The 25363-nt window shown below is 38.1% G+C and overlaps 1 protein-coding gene across 4 annotated transcripts; it reads left to right on the top strand.

Moving 5' to 3' along the window:
* The first annotated feature begins 40 nt into the window (after positions 1 to 40).
* LOC139477076 (SHC-transforming protein 1-like) lies at positions 41 to 25299 on the top strand. Of its 4 annotated transcripts, none has more exons than XM_071259638.1 (13): positions 41 to 130; positions 9850 to 10003; positions 11165 to 11235; positions 11779 to 11839; positions 12052 to 12171; positions 12489 to 12542; positions 12884 to 13062; positions 13297 to 13438; positions 13629 to 13734; positions 14277 to 14414; positions 15506 to 15645; positions 16160 to 16291; positions 17158 to 25299. In XM_071259638.1, exons 2-13 carry the CDS (start codon positions 9851 to 9853, stop codon positions 17293 to 17295), a joined length of 1434 nt encoding a protein of 477 aa, XP_071115739.1. In that variant the 5' UTR covers positions 41 to 130; position 9850; the 3' UTR covers positions 17296 to 25299. The 4 variants fall into 4 exon arrangements, with proteins under 4 accessions (XP_071115739.1, XP_071115735.1, XP_071115742.1 ...); XM_071259634.1 differs by lacking the exon at positions 41 to 130 and adding an exon at positions 385 to 474; XM_071259641.1 differs by lacking the exon at positions 41 to 130 and adding an exon at positions 4183 to 4250.
* The last annotated feature ends 64 nt before the right edge of the window (positions 25300 to 25363 follow it).

Genomic DNA, 25363 nt, shown 5'->3' with positions numbered 1-25363 from the left:
AGGAATTAGCACGCATGCGCACTGTCCTTTTTATGGAGAACTTCCTGTTTATTTCGCCAATCCCACTTCCTAGTTTTGGTGGGATGAGTTTATGAACAGGGTATTGTTTGCTTTAACAACACACAATCAGGTAAGGCGATATGATATTTAAGCGACGGTACGTTCGTTTATTTGGAGAATGATATCGATCGGTAACTAACCACTATTCCTATAATGACTTTGTTAAGTACTTTTTTAGCTCACGTTTTACTAAAAATAGAAGGTTACAACATGTTCTATTTGTCACTGCATGCAGTGAATGGTTTGATTGTATACAGTACTCACGATCTAGACTATGATTCATTTAAACCTCTCACGTGCATATTCTATTTATGTGATGCAATCAGTTTAAGATAGTATAAGAGGTTGTGCTTGTGAATGTGAGAAACAATTTAGAATGGGTTTGAACAAACATTGCTGTAAGTCGAAGGCAGGGTGAGTTCCACAACTATTTATGAAATACATATTAAACTTTCCTTCTGTGTTACCATGAAGCCATTACATTAAACATGGATCTCCAGCTGTTGTTTCATTACTGATTACATGTGAAAACATTTTCTTCAGACACATGTTTGAGTATTTTCCTGTTATGTCATATATTAACAACATGGTCAGTGTTAAATTTGATTAATCATGACAAGCAAAGAGTCCTGTCATAACAATCCTGTATTATAGAAGCAAATTTCCAGGACTTCAGTACATGTCTTACAAAACATGTCATTTGTCTTGACATATCCCCTTTTAATATGTCAAGGAATGACATTGACAATAAAGCAATTGAGATAGAAAAGAATTTGGGTTGAAACTGCATTAATATAATTTTGAACAATATTTTGTCATTGCATGTCACAATCTTATGAAAGCACTCATGAACAAGGGTAAACCTGAGCAAAATTTCTAGTTCCAGCTATACAAGAAGACATTTTGACATATTTAAATCTATCTTTTCCGTTCCAATTTCTGATCAGTTTCAATAGTTCATGAAACAATTGTGTAAATATGATGTAATATAATAAAAATGTTTAACTCAGAATCCATAAAACAAGATCCTTCTAATTTCACTACTATGTGATCTTGTTGAGGAAATGTTTTTATTCCCATTTTGTACTTTGTTATGTTCAAACAAAAGTATTGACTACACAAGATGTAGTAAGTAAACACACATTTGAGATATGTTAGTCTGGAGAAATATATATTTTTTTTTCTCTGATTATTATGATAACAATAACATATTCGGCACGCTATTAAAAAGTAATACATATTACACATGTCAGAGGACACCTCTAACACAGGGCAGGTTGTTTTGGATGAGTAGGCCTCATTCCCTGCAGAATCAGTCTTATTGTTGTTTTGTTCAATCAAAGCAAATAAGTATAAACCGCACCAATAATTTAATTACTTTGAATTTATTCAGTGGAGTCATTACATTGTTATTTCTTTAAAATGTTTAATGTTTTAGTGACTGAACACTACACATGCTGTATTCATGATGTCATCAAACAAACCTCACCCACAAAGAGATTTCCAATGACTTTCCATAGTGACATCACATGCAACTCCCTCTTTTAAACAATGACAGATCAAGGGTGAAATATGGTGACCTCATTTTGTGGGTCAGTCAGGTCAAGCAAGATATCATAATTCACCACATTTGGGTATGAGGATCCATGTATTTAGAGGCTCCCTGGTTAGAAACACTGTGCCATTATGAGATTATCACACATCAGTAACCACCATGCTTCAGTGAGTTTCACCATTTGCTAATTCCTTGAAGCAGTCTTCTGAGTATATCACGTATATTTTACAGTAGTCATTTATCCCTACAGGCAACACCCAGGCCAGCTGTAGACACTCCTGGGAATTAGACATGCACCACTGGTCTCCAGATTAAGAGTTGATTGATTATGGAGATGCTGTTTATCTTGCATCCAATGTTATGTAATAGCTTTGAATGATGATAATGGTATTTGGTGTTTAGCTGTGCCTTCAAGGCAGATATTTGGGATATAGACTCAATAAGTATATTTCAGCCATGTGATAGATTTGAAAAGTTTGTTGGATACTGAGTGACCTTTTTCTGACAGCAGGAAGGTGCCATGTTGAATGTAGAGCCTTACTGGTAGTTACAAAGTTAGTTCTGTGTTCCCTCAGTACCCAGTGGAAAAGATAAGGCCCCATCATTAAAATAGCACAATACGTCAATCAGAGGGTACCTTATTAACTGCCAGAAAGGGGAATCCCCTTACTGGAGGATAGTTATTGTTTGGGGGACGATTTAGTGTGTTGTATTTTATTGTCTCTTTTTCACTATTTCCGATTTCGTACTTAATTTTGGTATTAAGTATTAAAATTAAAATCTGCAAAGTTGCAATGTTGACTTTACTTTCCCTTTCAAGGGCAAGTTGTTCGTAGTATTGTGTTTAGTGCAATAATTTGGACAGGTGATATAAGTAAGTGATGGACATAAAGGCCACATTTGTTTTTTTATCTTGTTTATATTTTTTAACTTAATACCAAGCAGTGAAACGTGTAGGCATCTGAATTTAAAAAAAATTAATTCGGCACAATGATTAAGAAAAGAAATTTAGAACCATTTCCCTGGCAGGAAAATCCTAAGCAATGGTTTAACATTTTTTTTTAATTAGAAACAATTACTTCATCGTGAGTGAATGTGATCCTGGTGGTTAGTGAATGTGATCCAGGTGGTTAGTGAATGTGATCCTGGTGGTTAGTGAATGTGATCCTGTTGGTTAGTGAATGTGATCCAGGTGGTTAGTGAATGTGATCCAGGTGGTTAGTGAATGTGATCCAGGTGGTGAGTGAATGTGATCCTGGTGGTTAGTGAATGTGATCCAGGTGGTTAGTGAATGTGATCCAGGTGGTTAGTGAATGTGAGTGAATGTGATCCAGGTGGTGAGTGAATGTGATCCAAGTGGTTAGTGAATGTGATCCTGGTGGTTAGTGAATGTGAGTGAATGTGATCCTGGTGGTTAGTGAATGTGATCCAGGTGGTTAGTGAATGTGATCCAGGTGGTTAGTGAATTGTCCCAGGAAACTAGATGTGCATTTCCTTTGACTTGAATTCCTGCACTGATGTACTTCACTCATCCACCTATTCCTACATATCCCTGATGTGTTTCACCATATATTATAGTTAGTTACTACACAAGTGAGAGCAGACAATTCATTCTTTGATTATATAAGCAATAAACATGATATGGTAAGGCTGATTCATCAGAGCTAGTAAATGTTTCTGACTGCTAGCCCAACTTTTAATGCTTGGTAGTTGGCAGGCATTATAATGGGTAGTTGTAGGTATTATCATGTGCACAGGTACTGGAACATGCACTGGTATTCGGTAGGTATTAATTAATATTAAATCAAATACCTATCACAGGTAGTCAGTTGTAAGTCAGCATCGTGTCCGTACAGACTATGTTTGATCTTGAGAATAGTTAAAAATATCTTATCGTGATATAATGTCAATCTCACTTCAACATGAAATCTGTTTACATGAAATCTTATGTACACATTCCTTTGTAGCGGCACCCCAAATCATGATTGCCAGATACTATGTTTAGATGTGAAGCCATTACTCTGTTCAATACACTGGGGGTGTGTTCAAGACAAACAGGAGAAAAACATTACTAAATTTCACTGAAGCAGAATTGTAAATTTGAAACTGTCTTCCTACTTCTTTGTGAGTTGTACCAGAGACCTAAGTATATCATCTCTGGGTGTACAGATTCAGCTTTGTATGAGATATAGATCTATGTCACACACTTGTTAATCTGGGACCCAACACAATGAATAAGATTTAGGGGAAGCAAGGAACAAATGACTTTTTTCTCCTTTTTATTAGCATGATGAACTGACATAATTTATTTGTATGCTCACAGGGTCACGCTTACCATTGTAGGTCTAAATATATCTTTACTTGACAATACTAGTGACACAGTGGTGGGTTTAGGTATGGTATGCATACTGACCCAGTTTGCCGCTATACGCACTGAAGGACAGTTGTTGAGTCACAGGACTGTTCATGTAATACACTTCCTGCCTCAGCTGACTTTGGACTAGTCCACATCTTTTTGACTTGGACAGACAAGTAGGGTAACCAGGAAATCAGTCCTCTCTCAGCAGTGACACAGACCACCACACGTTGTGGTCACATACCAAGTCAGTGCTCTTGCTGAGGAACACATATTGAGGTAAATAGTTTTTTATGCTGATTTTGTTTTTTATTTTGGTATGTTTTAGTAAATAAATGTCAGAAATGTAACCAGGGTAACCTTTGTCTAATTTCGAAATAGAACTTGTAGCATGGGATATTTTGTTAAAGCTTTTTTCGAACTTACGTGTTCTGAATAAATCAGGGTTTGACATTGACAGAGGTACTGAAGTTTGCTGATGTGCTATTTGTATGTATGGGCCCTTACATCTTCAGCTTGTAACTTGACAGCATGACCAAGACCCTTTGAATTCAAACACTGTATATGATATTTCAACAAGAAAAAAATAGTTATATGTTTTTTTTCTATCTTACAGTAGACCCAAACCTCTTTGCTGTTAACTTGTACTGACTTGATTAAACGCCAGGCCTCAATTACATCCCAGGTATTTTGTTTTGCATGGAATTCTCTCCATTATTATCTTTGTGTTTAAACGCTGGGGGGAGTGTCTCAAAGAAATATATGCCATGGTGTTTAATTGAAGTTTTAGTGATGTGTCACATTATCTCTGTGATAAGTGTATTGATAAATAATTAGGTTATCATTTATTATTTGAATGATACTTAAAACATGCTTAAATATGTGACAACATGGTAGTCCTGTTTGAGTTTAATCAGTTGAAATACAATCATCATGATGTAACTTTGATATATTGTTGACCTATTTTCCCGATGTTGTTTGGCTGAATGTAAATAATAATGTAACTGTAGTTATGGAAGATAATCCAGTAATTAAACACTTACAGAACAATACTTATCTTTAATGCCAATTATACAATGTATGCTATTTCTCATGTCACTTACAATACATTGCTATTTGTATATGTATCATGTTTGGGAGAGGCATTCAGATAAGCAAAATTTGCTTGTTTGCCAATCCCTCCACTTTATGGAAATAAATATGTTTGTATCGATTTTCACCCATACCATTCATAATGTGTACATTGTGTACTTATGTTAGCAGTGATAAAGACATAGCTTGATAACATACAGATGGATTTGGTGACTGGGTTATAAACTATGATGTGGTGGTTTTATGGACATCTATTGACAAGTATTAAATATCATGAATACTGTACTCGATGTTATTAATATCTCTCAGGTGATAACCAGTCCCAGATGAATTCTGCTATTCTTTAATTGTGGAAAGATTTGCAGAAAATGTAACTTACCACTGAATTGTAGAAAATTGGTGGAATTTGCCCTTTTTGATCAATCAATACTTTAATTTTCATTATTTTCAAACTTCTCCTTTGAAGTTTTTCTTGAATCATACCCAAAGTTTCACATGCAATTTAAACATTAAAAATATGAATCCTACAATAAGACAAAATTTGAAATAATGATTTTCCTTTTCTTGTGGTATTATGACCACATATACTATGTTTATATTCAACCATAAATGCAACATATCAAAGGTTTCAAAGAATAAAAATGAGTTTGTATTAAGTTTTGAAGGAAAAATGATTTTTGCTCCAGAATTTAGCAATTTTAGATCCAAAAATTAATAATTTTAATGCAGAATTTGTCTGGGGCTGGATAGCCAAGCTCCTGTAATCTCAATACTATAAGGATTAGGGCTGGGATTAGTCCAAATTTACTTCCTGGGTGCCTGACCCCTTTTTCCTACCTGCGTACGCATTGTAGGTCTCAAGAGTTGGGTACAAACTGTTTGATTGGGAATTGATTTACCACAGCCCCGGCAAAAACTATTTACATACATGTATCAAACGATCAGATCATGTGAACATTGAAGTTGCCGATAGGTTTAACTTTTCTCAAGCATATACAAGTCAAAAGGAATGTGTGCATTGTCAGAAAGAAATGCGAACATTAGCGACTTGTAGTGTAACCACTGAGCTATAGTGACATTTTGTCATTAAATGATATATCACGTGACTAACCACAGGTCCAGGTAGAACAGTCTGAACTGTGGGTACCCGGGTCCTGCTCAGTACCCACCCAACCCGAGTATCAGATTAACCATCCCAGCCTAATAAGGATAGAATATAATCAATCAAACAATTGAATAATTAAACACAGTTCCATGGCTGTATTCAACATGCCATGCCATGTAGCTGTGTTCTGCTGTATAAACATGACTAGCATGACATGTCCATGATGTCATGTAGCTTTGTTCTGTATTAAGATGACCAGCATGACATGTCATGCAGCTGTGTTGTCTATAAACATGACCAGCATGACATGTCATGCAGCTGTATTGTCTATAAACATGACCAGCATGACATGTCATGCACCTGTGTTGTCTATGAACATGACCAGCATGACATGTCATGCAGCTGTGTTGTCTATAAACATGACCAGCATGACATGTCATGCAGCCATGTTGTCTATAAACATGACCAGCATGACATGTCATGCAGCTGTGTTGTCTATAAACATGACCAGCATGACATGTCATTGAGCTGTGTTGTCTATAAACATGACCAGCATGACATGTCATGCAGCTGTGTTGTCTATGAACATGACCAGCATGATATGTCATGCAGCTGTGTTGCCAGCGTGGTACAAATACAGAGATTTGTCACATAACAGTACTGGGATTATTTCTTCTGTTTCATTTTCACAATATTTGAGAGGGTATAAAATGACAGCAGAGGATAATGTTACCACCATGTCCTCACTGTGAGTGGAGTGCAGTGAATCCTTTCTGTACAAATATCCCAATGGGGTGTCTAATATGTCGTAAATAGCATCGTCACTCTCCCAACCATGCAGTATTCATATTACCCGGTAATCCTAAAAAATGAGTTATCATGGTAATCAGGTAATCAAGTAATAGGACTTAAGTCACTATGTATGGATATCTTATAAATCCCGTAGAAAATATTTGTGTTTCGGATAAACCAACTGACTACATGCCATATTATCACTGAATATCAAAACTGTCACCATCTTCCCGAGGCAAGGGAGTTAACTGACTTTAAAAGTCCAGTTTCCATCCTTGCCGAACTAGGCTGGTATTATGGAGTGAGATTTTGGCTGGACTAACGAGTCTATGCTTAGTCCAATCAAAATCGCACACTGAAATCGAAATCCGGTTCATAAACTGTCATGCAGAATTCGGTTGATTGCAGGATTTGCACAGCATGTGCACCGCCAACTCGTTGTCAACAGATATTTTCCAAATCTTTTCAAGTTTTTAATCAAGGTGCTCATGTGATTTGATGCACTTCCCGATGTAAGACCAGTTTTCTCACAATATAGATTTTGATTATCGATCAGATAGTCTTGACTTGGCACCGCCATTTTGTTTGAAGCAAATGCAAGTGATACGAGAGGTGGAATCTGATTGGTCCATAGGAGAGGCATAGAAGGGACTTACCTCATAACAACCACTGGTGGTGCTATGATCGAGCCCTGGAATTCCAGCCTAGTTTGACAAGGGTGAAAACTGGACTTTTATAGTCAGTTAACTCTCTTGCCTTGGGAAGATGAACTGTCGCTGCCTGGGCCTACAAATTTGAGAAACATAATTAACATAAGTTCTAAACAAGCCATCAATGTTAAACATAATTAAAATATTTATTTTATATTATTGTTGCCTGAAACACAAGTATTTTGGGGCCTATTGTGATTAGAATTAACTGTAACCACTGACACCAGATTCTCAGTTTGGCAGTTGGTATGGTGGACTAAGAACCTTGATGTGCTGGAATGTTAGTTTGGGCTTGGTTGAACATGTTGAATAAAACTTGCAAGATGAGATATTCAAGTTCCCTCCGATGTCTAGATTGCTGGCTAGCTAGCTCAAATAGTTCTATGTGTCAGTTTCAAATTTCAGTAACTTTAATATGCAACAGTATTTTTTACCAGAAATTTGATTCTGTGAAGGTGTCAATAAAGTAAATCCAAATTGCAAATCATGAGTCAAAGATTATGAAAGGTGTAACTCTGATCTTGCAACCCCGATTCATTAAGGATAGAAGTTTGGATCCAGGCAGTTTTTGTTCAATAATGTAACAGTGTTACTGGGTTGTAAGTCTCAGCTATGAACAGGAAGTTGTTTTGTACCCGGAAGCTGTAATATTTATAAGAACCGTGTGAACAGCTTGTGTTTCTGACGGGTAGTATCAGCAGGTGAGCATTGCTGTAGGACCAGCAGCATACCAGACATTGATAAATGCCAGTAGTTTCGACCCTATGGTTTCTTATCAAATAGAGAGGTGTTTTTTCCCTGAAAGAATGTTTGACAACATTTTCTGCTTTTTGTTGTTGCCCAGCTGTTGAAGCAGCACATGCTATGAGATAACTGTGTCATATTATAGTCACATTGTGTAAAGCCCATGAGAAGTGCTGAGGTAATACTACCCCAACAAAACAAGGCCGATAATGGTTCTGTCTGACTAATGTTTATATTTAGAAAGTCATATCACTTTCATTAAGTAGTCAAGTTATTTTTTATGTGTTTGTAACATTAGAGGCAAACTCGGACATGTTGTGTAGGGGTCAGATAATACTTAGTACAGTCAAAAGGTATTCTGTCTTTCTACCAGACGCAGGGACTGACAACTCACTCAAATGGGTAAAGACGCTTGCATGAAACTGTCAGAAGTAAACATGTCCACAAGTAGTATATGTTGCTAAGTAAACCAATACTGTAGTTTAATTCATGGTTGCTAAATTCCTGTTGGGATTCTGGGTTAGAATAGATCCCCAGCAACCTATGCTTATCGAGAGAGAGGGAGAGAGAGAGAGAGAGAGAGAGAGAGTAATGTTTATTATAGTGTCACATGTCATATACACTTCATACTGAAACACATACACAAACACATACACAAACAAACGAGACTTTTAGACATAATAGCAAATTATAACATCATGATCTGGATAAGGTAAATTAAGACATATATACTAACACAATGTTTAAAGTTAAGATTAGGTTATGAACACTCACGCACGCACGCACGCACGCACGCACGCACGCACGCACGCACGCACGCACGCACGCACTCACTCACTCACTCACTCACTCACTCACCAAATTACTTATAAAGTCACGCACGCAATCATACACAAACACATAGACACCCACTCAACCACCGCAACCCCACCACACACCATACCATACACACAAACACACGCACGCACACACACACACCATGCGTACATTATACCACACACACACACGCACGCACGCTCTCACGCACACACACACACCATACGTACATTATATGCCAGCGCGCGCGCACGCGCACGCACGCACGCACGCACGCACGCACGCACGCACGCACGCACACACACACACACACCATACGTACATTATATCCTCCCCCATGCACACACGTACACATACACCATACGTACATTATACGCCCCCCATGAAACACATGCACGCACGCACACACACACACACACCATACGTACATTATACGCCCCCCCTGAAACACATGCACGCACGCACACCATATTTACATTATATGCACCTTAGTGGATCTGCTTTGACTTAGCAGATTACGTGTCATTGTACCCCAACGGTGTGAATCATTGCTCATGCTATAACTTGTCTGGTCCAGACATGGTAGTTGATAAGTGATAATGTCTGTCTTCTGTTCCAGCATGGCTGGTGTGATTGACAAGCTGCGGAAGAAGAACAAGGTTCCTGCGTCAGAATGGTCCAGGACAGGAAGCTTCCTGAACAAACCCGAGATAGGCTGGATCCACCCGGACCAACAGCTGGAGCCTGATGCAGGAATCTGCTATGGTGTCAGGGTATGTGTCAGATGTATATTTTAATTGTAGCACCACCTGTGTCAATCTCATTACAATCAGATCTTACTTATCACTACTGCTGAACAAAGTCATCCCATTACAGGTCATGTCAGAATGATCTTCACAGACTTTGACCCATGAAAGAAATGACTAACCCTAAGTCATCAGAAAGCCACTGTCTTGATCTATACGGCACTAGTTTCAAACTTGCGACTCTCATTCCTGACTACGCTTTGAAAAATATTTTCTTGATTACGACAACTGAATGTCTAATAGATAGCCTAGATTGTATGGCAGCACTTCCCACAGGCTATGCAAAGTCTTTTCTGTTCAAATGTTTATCCCACTGAAGTGAGAGGACCGCCTCAATGGTCTAGTGGTAGATGGCAGGTCCGGGGTTCGATCCCCAGCCGCGTCATACCAAAAGACGTTAAAAGATGGTACTTGTTGGTACCGCCTCCATGGTCTAGTGGTAGATGGAAGGTCCAGGGTTCAATCCCCAGCCGCGTCATACCAAAAGTCGTTTAAAGATGGTACTTGTTGTGGCCCTCGGCATTAAGGGGCTAAAACAAGGACTGGTCAGCTCGGAGTCAGTATACTGTGTCTGAGTGGGGTATTCATGTTCAACTGTGACTAGTACAAGCACACACACACACAGACACACACACAGACACAGACACGCGCACGAACACGCACACACACAGGCATGTGCATGCATGTCACTATATAAGTGCAATAATCATGGACGCTACGTTAAATCCAATTTCACCTCACCTCACCTAAAGTGAGAGATAGACACTGATTTTGAAGGAATAAGTCGTACAGCCCGTAACTGTTGTTCGGAATACGCTGTTTTCACGATTTCCAGGTTGCATGACTAGAAAACACATTCTGGATGACTCTTTCCTGATCTGGTAAGCGTCACTCTGATTGATCCAATGAAAGGTTGTTTCAACATGACCCGTAATGGGATGTTCTCAGATCTTTGTTTAGAGGCAGTGTCCATTACAATACATATGAAAAGTGTAAAAAGTCTCATATTTTCTTGAGAAAGGGTTCTTGAAAATATACCAAAAAGTACCATGCATTTGTTACCTGAATCTTTTTCATTTTATGAACATTGTTATCATGATCTAATTACATGTTTTTCTCAATCTGCAGTATATTGGTTGTATAGAAGTGAAGGAATCCATGAAATCTTTAGACTTTGAAACAAGAACGACACTCACAAGGTAGGTTCACTGTTTAACTTTATTTAAGAAATAAACGACAATTGGGAGTTGTTTATTGTACAATAAAACACTATAGGGAGAAGGATGTTATTAAAATGTACATGCTTTAAATATGTTTACCCGTATGTTTTGGTTTGGTTTGGTTTGTTTGTTGTTTTACTCTGCACTCAGCAATATTCCAGCTATATGATGGCAGTCTGAAAATAATTGAGCCTGGACCAGACAATCTAGTGATTGATGTCATGAGCATCAATCCATGTAATTGGATCGATGACATGCTTCAACCAAGTCAGCGAGCCTGACCACCCGATCCCGTTAGTCACCTCTTACGACAAGCATAGTCGCCTTCTATGGCAAGAATGGGTTGCTGAAGACTTATTCTACCCTGTATGTAAATAATGGTGACTCCCTGAATAGAATCTGACCTCGGAAATGTTGGGTAAGTCCATAACTGTATAAATTCATTTCTATGACTGAATGATTCTGTATGATCATTTCTGGTGGATGATTGTTTATGACAAGATTATATGGCTTCTGTTACAGAGAAGCAATCAACAAAGTAACAGAAGCAGCTGGACTCAAAACAGCGTCGAAGAAACGAAAGGTTATTTTTATTCTTTCCTGAGAAGAATATGTCTTCCTGTGTCTCCCTCAAGAAAATTACAGTAGATAAAAGTTCTTATCAGATCTTTCATTGACTGAATTCAGAAATGTTATCCAATATTGATATTTGTAATGTGAAGCTTGAGTTACGTTTATTTGACAGTATAAGACACATATATATATATGACAGTTAATGGTCATGTTGTATTTTAGGTAGAAAAGAAGATACAGAAAATGATCGGCGACAATCCGTACATGCAGTATGCTGGATCTAATGTCAATCTTACCATCACTGTGGAATCCATTAATCTTATGGTCATGGAATCAGGGGAGGTAAGTCTCTTGTTTGCAGACCACAACTGACTACTACTACTACTACTACTACTACTAGTACTACTACTAGTACTACTAGTACTACTACTACTAGTACTACTAGTACTACTAATACTAATGCTTTGCCTGAAAGGGAATTTGTTAGACATTATTATAATATTGAATGACCATAAGTTGTATGTATATGTTGTAGAACAGGGAGTGGGTGGTCATTGCAAATATTTTTTTGTCAATAAAACATGATTTTGCAAAATTTTCAGTTCATTGAGAGTTTCATTTAAAAAATATTGTATACATCATTGTTTTTCCCTCCACAGATTATTGCTGACCACCCCATGCAGGTTGTGTCGTTTGCCTCAGGAGGGGATGCTGTAAGTAGAAAAATGTAAATGTGTAATGTGAACAATCTTTAAAGGAGCATCATTGTGTTGAATCCTAAAGGTGATAGGTGACTGCAGACAGTGAAACATTAGAGTTGCTTCAAGATTTGCATGAAGATGAATGTTTGGGACACAGGGAGTCTAGTAATGAAGGTTGTTAAAATGAGAATAATAGTCACGGTTTCAGATTTAAATATTTGTGCTGACCTTATAAGTTGCAAGCATTTGCTAAGGCCAGTACATTCATTGTTAGATTTTCATCTAAACTTATATGAAATGTTAAATGGGATCCATGGAGTTCAATCATGGAGTTCATGTTTGTTTTTTGACAGGAAACATTAGATTTTGTGGCTTACGTTGCCAAGGATCCCCAGAAGGGCCGAGCTTGTCATGTGCTGGAGTGTGGGGGAGGACTGGCGGAGGACGTGGTCACCACAGTCGGGCAAGCCTTCGAGCTCCGCTTCAAGCAGTATCTCAAGAAGCAGCCTAAGGCTGTCAGGCTGCCAGACAGGTGAGACCTGTGATAAGATGATGACGCTGTTACTGATGAGGATGATGTGCGATGGGCATAATGCCTGTGGTGAAGATATGGTGACAGAAATAATGAGATCATTTCATTGATAATAAACAGGAAAATAGTAGATCCCAGTTATAGTTTATGTGAAAACAGTGGGAAATAAGATGTCTGAAACTGATTTGATATAGCAATGTTAATTGGCTTGATAGCAGAGCTGTATGTTTTTAGGCAAGAGAATCCTAGTTTTGACAACAGCAAATGGGGTGATGAAGAGGAATACTACAATGACCACCCTGGGGCGTGTCCCCCCTCACCCCCTATCCCCGAAGTCCCCCCTGTCCCAGAGTACAAGTCTCCTACCAATGTACCGGTGAGTGCACAATACTTCATGCTTGGATATATTTGGAAAGATATCTATGATACATTCGTTTCTATTTAAACAGATATTATCCTGTAAGAACAAGAAGTATAGTCAATTATTGATTTAAAAAAAGGTTTAAATCTCAGTTTGAGCAACTTGTAGTTTGACTATAATGAAATGAATAAATTGTTGTGTACAGGTTGGTCTGTATGCGTCTTTGAAAGACCGCAAGGAGAATGGTCTGTATACCGAGACCCATGAGGGGCAGCTGATAGATCTGAGCGACGCCACGTATGACAACACAGGTTGGTGCAGCAGCTTCTTGTGTTACTTCTCAGCTGTCATCATCAGTTATTCCATGATGCCCTGATAGGAGAGACTATATTCCTTATACATTATAACAGGAGACTCTGTTTGAAAATAACAATGAGTGGTCATTGCTTTCCATACAATAAAACACTGCGGGGAGAATAAACCATGAGGGGTGCAGCCCGGTTACTCAGGTCTGGTGGGTCTGGAGTAGGACCCGGGTACCCACAGGACTATCTGGACTCGTGGTTAGTCATGTGATATATTGCTTAATGACAATAACAATAAAATTCCATGGTTACACTAGAACAAGTAGCTAGATCTATGCATACATTCCTTCTTACTTTTATGTGTTTGCTTTTAGGGGTTGGGTACATTAGAAGGGTGGGTTTGTGAGTGTGTGTTTGGTTCTACCACCCCTTTTTACTTGCAATTCCACCTGTGGTTAGTAGAACCCCCCTTTTTAAAAATCAGGATGTCAAACTATTTTAGATACAAAAACAAAGACTAAATATTTATGTCACTGGTTGTTGTGCAGGAGCAGCATCAGCCTCGGACCGCATGTTTGATGACACAGTGTATGACAACAAGGAGAATGGCGTCATCTATGACAACAAAGACAATGTCATGGTAGAAATGATTGAAGGAGGAAAAGCAGCTGATCCTTTCAATCTGGGTAGGTAGAACATCAGCCTCAACATTACCTCTGTGTACCACTCATCTTCCTGGCATGTTTTGGCAGTATTCACTGACTGAATCATGTTTTAGTAAAAAATCTCAAGTTCCAATGAAAATGACATCTTAGAGCTTGCTAAAGATCTACAAAGACCTGCAGACGTCTCTTTACGGAACTACCTTTACGAACTTTGACCGACCAATGGAATGACTAACAAAGTTGACAGCCAATCAGAAAGCAGCTTTCTCAAGCTTTTTGGCACTTGTTTCAAAATGGCGGCTTCCATTTCATGTTTCATTACGTTTGAAACATATTGATTCAATATTTGAAATATGAACAAAAGAAAATGTCTAGCATGTCCAATAGATAGTCGAAATTGTGTGCCAGTACTTCCATTTTCAATATTCAGGTGTTGTGAGAACTGAGATGTGATTTTAAATACATTGTGCTGCTGTTTCACCTGTGTGCCCACAGGGACTAAGCTGTGAAATTGGCAATATCATTAAGATAAGATATTTTACTAGAAAGGATTTCTCTGCATAAGGTTTCTGACAAAACATCCATAGAAGGTCATTTCAGGAGAGCTTAAACCGCCTCAGAGCTCAAATATGCCCTCCACAGTATAACCCTTGTGGTGTAGATGCCATGTCGCTCAGAAAGGCAGGGTGTTTGAATTATCCACAACAATATTATAGAGTGTCTTTTGTTTTTGCATTTGGAACTCCTTGATCATATTCATTTGCGAGATACACAAATCAGATATGCTGAGGATTTAGAAGCCTTGGCACTCATTGGCTGTATGGAAAAAGTGTTATCATATGAGAGTAAAAGGTATGGATTTGATGAGATTGGGAAACTGCAGTAAATGCTTGCTTTCGATCAGTAGTGATAATCGGGCCATCTAGAAAAACAAAACAAAGTATTAAATTAGGACCTTTACTGTATCAAGAATAATTTTATGCAAGTATTGATAATGGTGTTTTATTATGAAGGTTTGAAATTAAGAATTTGACTTAGAAAGCATTCCATACCAAACCTTTTCAGGCTGAGACACACATCCTGACGTCATCTGTTGATTTTCTCCTTTCCAGGTCAGTTTGATTCCAACCTGCCAAAGTCTCCTGTGACAGACAATGTTCCAGCATCAGGTGCCATGAAGCCCTCTGGTGGCGCCGTTAACTCACCACCAATATTTGAAGAGTGGTTCCATGGCAACATTGGCAGGAAGCAGGTAAGTGCCAATTTCAATTGTTGTTTTGTCACCCCCAATCTGTGTTTCTTCAAATAGTGTGTTTGTCTTGTGGAGTTAAGACACTAACTTTTTTTATTTCATTTTACTGGTAAAATGTTTCTTATGATCTATCAACAATAATATTTACTGTTGAATTAAGTTTGTATATGTATACAACAGTTATGAATCAAACAAACATTGTTGAACTGTGTGAAAGAATATCTACATAGACATAGTGTGAAAATTGGAAACACTGCAAATTTGTCCTTGTAGTGAGTTATTAAAGTGTAGGTTTTCAACATTAGTGTGTATATGCTTTTACTGTAGTTTTCATTTCAACAAGTGTGTAGCACGCCTCAACACAAAACACTGCTTTTCCAACTCTAGGATGCGTTATATCTAATCATGTGGATAGCAAACAGAGCACTCCCTTCCAGACCAGTGAACTGTAGCCAAATATTCCCAGTGATGAGTATTTTAGATAGAAAGTAGAATGTGACTTTTGTCCCTCCAGGCTGAAGAGCGACTGGAGCATGACGGGGACTTCCTGGTACGAGAGAGCAGTAACAGTCCTGGACAGTATGTGCTGAGTGGCAGACAGAATGGACTAGTCAAACATCTGCTTCTTGTTGACCCTGAGGGAGTGGTGAGTGCATCAGTTGTAGGGGGTGGGGGCACTTAGACCAGGGTGGGGGCACTTAGACCAGGGTGGGTGCACTGAGACCAGGGTGGGTGCACTGAGACCAGGGTGGGGGCTCTTAGACCAGGGTGGGAGCACTTAGACCAGGACATTCTTTCAGTGGGCTCTGTATCCTCGATTATCCAGGATAATATTATATCTCAGTTCCATTTTAATATATATATAGTATAATACCTTCCCCCTTCCACCACTAAAGCCTCATTGCGGAAGTGACATCACAATCTCTGTCTCCCTTATCGCTAACCTACAGAATCTGCAACCAATGAAAATGGCTTTCTAAATAAGAGGTCTACACAGATCTTCATTCAAAATAGTGGCTTTGTTATATTTCAAATAAGGATTTGTTACAAATCAAACAAACTAGCAGGAAAAGATATTTATTTCTTGAAAAATAAAACAGGTAGTCCTTATGCTACCATGGGTTCCCAGTTGTACTTGTGATGGTTCATAATAACATGAGTCGAGTACCTGTGCTATCATTACTTTCCCTGTATGGAGTTCCTGAAATTGATATCGTATAATTTGATTGGATGAATACTTTTAGTCAAGTCATTTGAACTGGAAGCTTTGGTGGCGAATTGGTCCAGGGTATTTATCATAATTCAAAGGAGATACGATATGCTGTATTATCGAGGTGTGGGGTCAAAGGTCCTGCACAACATGATAAACATTAACATAATGGACATTTTAGTATCACCATCCTGATCAACACAAAAGAAAAATAGAGACTGTTAAAATAATGTTTCTTGTATTCACATAAGATCTACTCATCCCTATATATTGCTAAATATTGTGATATTCTTGTTTTCTAGGTAAGAACTAAAGACTTCATATTTGACAGTGTGACACATCTCATAACCTACCATCGCCAAAATAATCTACCCATCGTCACACAAGGCAGTGAGCTCCTGCTTGTTCGACCAATCAAAAATAGCATTTCAGCAATATGATATTATCACTGAAACCAACAGAGAACAGGAAGAGTGGAAGTATTGTGTTGTCTTCCAGCGTGTGTAAGCCAAATGTAAACCATCTTGTATTAACTAAATGAAAAACCCCTGTGGTATCTGCCATGTTAACACTGTGTGGTTTAAACAGTGTCTGTAAACCATTTGTGTAAATCATTATACAAACATGAGGTGTAAACCTGGAATATTAACCTTGTATATATTATTATATATACCTTTTGGTTTAATTCAGGCGGGAGGAATCATGGTTTTAACAAATTGATCTAAACCATGTTTTGAACGCATGGGTGACATATGTTTTAAACCATGGTTTGACAATATGGTGTCACTCTAGGTTTAACTATATCTTTTAAACTATAGCTTGACAATATGGTGTCAGTCATGGTTTAACTATATGTCTTAAACTATAGCTTGACAATATGGTGTCAATCATGGTTTAACTATAAGTCTTAAACTAAAGCATGACAATATGGTGTCAATCATGGTTTAACTAAATGTCTTAAACTATAGCTTGACAATATGGTGTCAATCATGGTTTAACTATATGTCTTAAACTATAGCTTGACAATATGGTGTCAGTCATGGTTTAACTATATGTCTTAAAATATAGCATGACAATATGGTGCCAATCATGGTTTAACTATATGTCTTAAACTATAGCTTGACAATTTGGTGTCAATCATGGTTTAACTATATGTCTTAAACTATAGCTTGACAATATGGTGTCAATCATGGTTTAACTAAATGTCTTGAACTATAGCTTGACAATATGGTGTCAATCATGGTTTAACTAAATGTCTTAAACTATAGCTTGACAATATGGTGTCAATCATAGTTTAACTGTATGTCTTAAACTATAGCTTGACAATATGGTGTCAGTCATGGTTTGACTGTATGTCTTATACCAGGGCATGACGAAAGTGTCAATCTTGGTTTGAGCATTTGTCTTAAACTAAAGCTTGACAATGTGGTGTCAATCATGGTTCAACAAGGTTTGTTTGACTGTGGCCGAAATTGAAACCCATGAAAACCATGGATACATCCAGGGATGCAACTAAACCCGAAACATCATCACAGGTACTGATACTAACATTTTGGGACCCCCCCCTAAAGAGCGAAATTCTGCTTGCCTTAGGATGCCTTTCACATCAGACAAACTGACACGGGCTAGCAGGCTAGAGCCAAGGTGCATCCCTGGTACCCAAGTGGAGATGGCTGAGACTGTCCAGGTATATGCAGGCTGGAACTGCATGTATAGACGCAACTGTAAGCAAACATTCTGAATACTGAGGTTGAACCTTTCTCCAGTGTGTATATCTCAAACTGCACATCATTCAACAACTGGCTTTGGACACTGGTATGGAAGAACAATATTGTAATGAGATGATACTTTTACAGCCCTAATAAACAAATGTGCTTGACATTCTAATCTTCTTCCTGTTGCTGAGCAACAAGGAAACGCCTAATGTTCTCCTGCTGACCTCTCGGTTGTGTGTGGTTAGGTTCATGTCACTGGTAAAGCAGGTGGGCCCGTTATCACCCCTGCACAGGTGTGGCCATAGCATTAAAATGAAAGGCGACATTCAAGTTTCTCGAACTTCAGTATTCCTGCTGTTTGCCAAATGACGCATGTAACCAGCTGATGTCTAAGTTACGTATTACATGTTACATTGTTTGGTGTATTGGATACACTTTCTTTGTTGTGTGACTTCATGTTTACACCTGTACACTGTTTGACATGTCAGATACTCATGCAGGCATCACTGCTCCTTCAATTTTACGTTTTATAACATAGGTTTCTTCAGTATAGATAATAGATTTTTAATCCAACACAAAACAGTATTGTTGACACAATTTTTAAGACTATTTATGATGGCTCTGACTGCACAAAATATTGTATAGTAGTGACATTGTTTTGTGTTGAGATCTGCATATAGTTGAATGTACATTGGAACGTTGATTTATGAAGGTAGAAAGAGCAGATATATGTTGGGAAATATGATACGGTTTGAACACTGGGATAATAACATGTATGTGTGAATGAATAGGCATAATTATAATGATCATGCTGTGAACAGGTGAAACTGGTGATTTAACAAAAATTCCCTCGCTCAAAATGAGCTCAGGCCCAAAGCATAGTAGTGACTCTTGTGTTTGAAGATCTCCAGTTTAGTATCAGAAACATTATCAATCCCATTAAAATCAGATCTAAGTTCTCGCTACCACTAAACAAAGATCTGAGGACATCCCATTAGGGTCACGTCAAAACGACCTTTCATCCAACCAATCAGAGCGTCGCTTACCAGATCATGAAGTGACAGTGTGTTTCTAATCATGCATCCTTAGAAACTTTAACACAGGGTATTCCGAACGATAGTTTCGAGATTAACGACTGAATCCATACAATCTGGACCATCTATTAGCCATTCCAGAATGTTCTTTTGTTTAGGTTTCAAATCTTTAATCGAGAATTTGTCAAAATATGTTTCAAAGTGTAGTCGCCATTTTGATATTGGTGACGTAAAGTGGGAGAAAGCTGCCTTCTTATGTTGACTTCTTATCAGTCATTCCATTGGTCGGTCAAAGTTCGTGCTAAGTTGTAATGGGGTGCCCTCGGATCTTTGTTTAGCGGTAGCGAGAACTAAGATCTGATTTTTATGAGATTGAGATATTCTATGACAGGCCTATTGTACCGGCCAGGCAGTCAGTAGGAAAGTAGGTAGTTGCATTTAAGGATAAAGCTAATCTGAACAGAAATTCGGTTAAAGGCTTTATTGCTTGGGAGATTGTTGTGCAGACTTCAGTGGATGTTGAATTATTCTTAATATCTCTTTATGATAAGTATTTCATAGATTGTTTAATGATACTACCCCCGGTAATTGATAAACAAAAGAGGGTGGTTGACTGGGGCAAATGTTAATGCACATGTTTTACAATTTCCATATTTTGTTTTGAGTATTGCTTGTATGTTTTTTTGACATTATAATTTATTCAAAGAAGCATTCCAGCTGTAGTGATTACTAGAATTCTCACCAGTAAATTTTCTGTGGGTGTGGCTGTGACAAACAAATGTGTATGTTACTGTAGATGTTGGAGCCCAATAGTGTGGATTAGATGAAGAAATTACAGAGGATTGTTTTGCATTTGTCCATGTGTATGGCTTAGTTAATGAGTCATATGTTGATTTGTTTCATTGCATAAGATGTTTATGTTTATTGATTGCCATAATAATGATTAACATAAACTTATACTGACAGACATTTTCAGGACAGAACAAAATGGGGAAGTGTGTGTGTGCGGGGGGAAAGGTGCACGATGTCAGAGTCACAAACAAAAGTAACAGAGGCCTGACACATGTTGACACAAGTTGCACAAGTAAAAAGTGTATGTCCATTTATGGTATATCAAGGTGAAGGTCAACAAATTGTATGCATGTCCTACATTTCACTGAGTGTAAAATTAATGAATGTACTTAGCTCTTTCTTGTCAGGAAAGTTTGAAGCATCTGTGTTAAAATGATGCACCTCATTTTTGCTTTGTGAATATTTCAATGAGCAATAGTTGCTTTGGAATGTTGCTGTGTACAGTATTGATTCACTTGATGGATACATACCCAGAATAACATGAGCATGCTTTATGTGTCACTTACTCCAGGGGCAATACAATACAGTGGAACCAGTGTTTATATCAGGGAGATATCGACTTTGTGTGTGATCAGCTGTTGCTTCAACACTACTTGAGTGAAATGTACTCTCATATATTACAGTTGACATGGTGTGTGATTATTCAATGACAAAACTCTAACTGCTATTCTTTTTAAATAACAATACAAAATTAAATAATTGTGACTGCATTTAAATCTTGGGAGAAACTTGAAACTGAGTTTGTTCTTTAACTCATTGACTTGAGTAAGATGTCAGAGTATTATGCCTCTGTCACATCTGCCGCTACGGCCGTGGGGTCAAAAATATCTATGGCCAATAGCAATTGTAGGGCCGCTGCAGCATTCCCACAGTCACATACTGCAGCAGTCACAAATGTTAGGGTAGCGTATTTTGAATTTGTGGAGACAGAAATCAAGTGGCTGCCGTATGGCCTTTGAAGTGATGATGCACTTATAGCTTCCCTGTTGCGGCCGTAGGTTTTTGGCAAATATCAAGGCAGATGCAAGCCGCCCGCAGAGGAACAATACAGTGACCGTGCGGCCAGACTGACGCTTCCGCTACACAGGGCAACTGCACAGCAAACGCAAGGCCACCATACGCCCGATGTATGGTCGCCGTGGAACCACTCTACAGCATGGCTACGGCGTGTCGATTTGTCTAATTGCTACAGCGAACACAGAAATTAAAAAGTTCTAACTCTGCACTATATTCCCACGGCGACCCCAACGGCCTGTAAAAGATTGGCATACCTCCTAGGGCGACCCTGAGGCCACCGCAGATCCTCTGCAGCCACTGCCATAGAGCAAATGTGACAGGCATTAGTGACAGTGACCACAGTAATTTATGCCATAATATTTCCAGTGTAGGCTGCAGCTGAGTGATCATGATATGTTAAATTGTCTGGTCAGTTTTGTATCAACAGTCTTTATGTTTGACCAGAGGCATGGATGGCCTGGCTGTCCAAGGTACTGTAGAATGCCTGTGATTGTGGATTCGTATCCCAGATTCACAAGGAGTGTGGTCCTTGGTTTGCCAGACTAAGTGGCAAATGTCTACAGCCTCCACCACTTGAGGCTTTCCTTCTGTATCAAGCAGACATAGCGGGATATATATGAAATACCGTACTGTTCAAAGCCGCATAAAACACTCACTTATATATTTGAATGTCAGAGGTTCAGGTAGATTTGAGTGAGAGTCTGTGGAAATAGGATTCTGTTCCGGAATTCAAGAAGAAAAAAGTAATATGTTTTGAAAGAAAATAGTGAAAATCTCTTCATCATTGTCTTATGCGATCATTTTGTGTTTATCATGAGCATAACTGTAGTATTATTGTGCCAAACAAATGCTGATACACCCCACCATGATAACCATGATAACCCAAGTTCTGAAGTTCATTAGAATGTTATGACTACTGTCAAATTGTTCTATTGGAGTCTTCAATTCTCCTTAAATTCTATCATGTTTTTGTGAACAATTTTTATAAAGAGGTCTTTTAACTTATTTGGTATATGGATCAAGTTTTTACAAATTTTATTAAAGATAAATATTTGGAGAACAGATACTCTTTTCTTTCCACCAAGTCTGTGATTTCTGTTAAAGTTTGGCAATAATGAATGAAACCAAGGTGAATAAAAACAGATTTCTGTGTATCCGCTATCCTTATGGAAACAACAGTCTTGGAAGCTGCTTCTTGTCCTCTTTATGTGTTTGTTTATAACCTTTACAATTTTGTTAGCATATTCCTTTTGCATATCAGTTTGTACAGTTTTACATCTTATTGTATATTTAATTTCATTTTCTCATTATGTTTGTTTTGTTTACCTGTGGTTGTATGAGTTTGATGTATTTACACACAACTATATCACTTTACAGACAGACAAATTGGACTATGAATGGCAGTGTTTTTCTGGAGGAAATAACTTCATCTGTGATTTCAATGGAAGACTAATTGATCCTTCATTAGGAGATGCTGGAAGTAAAGCATCAATCCTGGCTTTAGATGATAGTATGCTTGTATAATAGTCAGTATTTAAAACTGGAAATGGTGCCTCAAACTTTTAATTTCCGGTATTGTTAACATTTTGTAAGTTCCTGAAAGTCAAATTTACTTTGACTTGATGGCAAGTTATATTTCAATGGAATTTTCCTGCCAAATGGTTTGGTCTTTTTCCGAAATGTTCAACACAGTTTATGAATTACTGTGTTCTAATGCTGAACTTTGAAACTCATTCGATTTAGGAGAGTGCTGGTAGTACTTGCATATATCAATATGAAGAGGTCCTTATCTTTAGCGAGTGAGTATGGTTTTACGCTGCTTTTAGCAACATTCAAGCAATATCATGGCGGGGGACGCAGTCCTGATTTTTAAGACAAGGATGTGGTTGAAGTAGTTTCAAATTGTCCCAATAAGTTATGTGTTTTGTTGACTGAGTTGGAGTTATTTCTACAGCGAGGCACACCCCTATCATACGTGGGTACTGATCTTCGAAATGATTTTAGTTGTTGTAGCATATCCTATATATGTTTTCTTTTAAAACTGTATACATGCATGCTCCTACTTAATCATAATATTGGGTTTTGTTTAGCTACAGTTGTTTACAGCTTGTCTCATCACTTGTGAAGGGAAATGAATCTCCTCTATCAAATATAGTATGTCCATTACATAATCCTTGAATTCACATCCCCAACAAGTAACATTCATTCCTTGATCCTGGAAAGTGCAATATGATGTTCCCAGCCCAGAAATACCAATAAGTGATAGAGCTATGCAAGGTCAATACAATGCCGCTTGAGTGAGTCACTTCTATCAGTAACTGCAATAGAATCTTGATGCATGTGTATCATCCTTGAACCTTGATGCATGTGTATCATCCTTGAACCTTGATGCATGTGGATCATCCTTGAACCTTGATGCATGTGTATCATCCTTGAACCTTGATGCATGTGTATCATCCTTGAACCTTGATGCATGTGTATCATCCTTGAACCTTTGAAACACAATTCAAGGAATGATTATGAACAAAAGTGCATAAGCACTGAATATTGTTGTATGAAATGTCTTATTATCTAATCTCAATTTTCATCGATAGGAAAAAGCGTTTATGTTAACAGGGTCAAAATGCACTGACATGTAGTTTTTATGTTGAAACGTGTCATTGTAATTCTGAAGTATGTCACAGTTTTCGTGCAGTGCGTTATGATCTATGGTGGGATTTTATCACTAATCAGTGCTATACATATCATTTCATCACAATTGGATCAATGTTGAATAAAGTTGTTCATTTGAATAGACCATGCCTACCTTGCTAATGATGTTGTCTTCATGATGTTATTACTTTTTATCAAGCCAAGAAAACACAGTGAGCAGTATCTGTATTGAGCAGTTTCTTTCAAGCAAGTGCAATGTTAAATTTTGTTGATATTTTTTCTTCTCAATGGCGATTGGGGGAAACAGCCCTTTGTCAGATACTCATACATAATTGTTATAGTTAGGGTCTTGAGTTAAGTACCTACATGTTTTGCATACTTAGTATTCATGGCCATACTGATCAAAGGAATTCATCAGACATGATCAATTGTGTTGTTTTGCAAAAAGAATGTTTTGGCCATCAGTCTTTCCCTCAGCCCCAATCATGAATGCTTGATGTTTTAAAATCTGGTTGTGTTGTAGTTTCTAGGGGCCAGTCTTTGTTACCGGTATGCATTGATTTGTCAAAACTGTTGTGCTTGTTACCTGGAAACTGACTATGTTGTGCTGTACTGCTAAGCAATGCCTCCTTCTTAACTAGTAACTGACAATGTTGTGCTGTACTGCTAAACAAGGGCCTCCTCGTTAACTAGTAACTGACAATGTTGTGCTGTACTGCTAAGCAAGGGCCTCCTTTTTAACTAGTAACTGACAATGTTGTGCTGTACTGCTAAGCAATGCCTCCTCGTTAACTAGTAACTGACAATGTTGTGCTGTACTGCTAAGCAAGGGCCTCCTTGTTAACTAGTAACTGACAATGTTGTGCTGTACTGCTAAGCAAGGGCCTCCTTGTTAACTAGTAAGTGACAATGTTGTGCTGTACTGCTAAGCAAGGGCTCCTTGTTAACTAGTAAGTGACAATGTTGTGCTGTACTGCGATCTTCTGCTGTGTATAGTTAAAATGTGTGATATGTGATTATGTTATCATTTATACCTCTTCATACCCAGAATAACAACTAGCTGACTTAGCGTACACACTGTTAAGTTATTGTACAGATTATACCTTGGGATTTCTATATTTTCTTAATTTAATTGTAAAATAACTTGCTGCTATTAAACTTTGTACAAAACAAATGTGTTTCTGCTGTTGTTCATTATGTGATGCCGAGGAAATGTGATGAAGATGCTCAGCTAGTCT

The sequence above is a fragment of the Haliotis cracherodii genome, unplaced genomic scaffold (assembly GCF_022045235.1).
Source record: "Haliotis cracherodii isolate W230 unplaced genomic scaffold, xgHalCrac1.p SCAF_1, whole genome shotgun sequence".
NCBI lineage: Eukaryota > Metazoa > Mollusca > Gastropoda > Lepetellida > Haliotidae > Haliotis > Haliotis cracherodii.
Note: the sequence above shows the minus strand (reverse complement) of the source record. Positions and strands in the feature narration are given on the sequence as shown.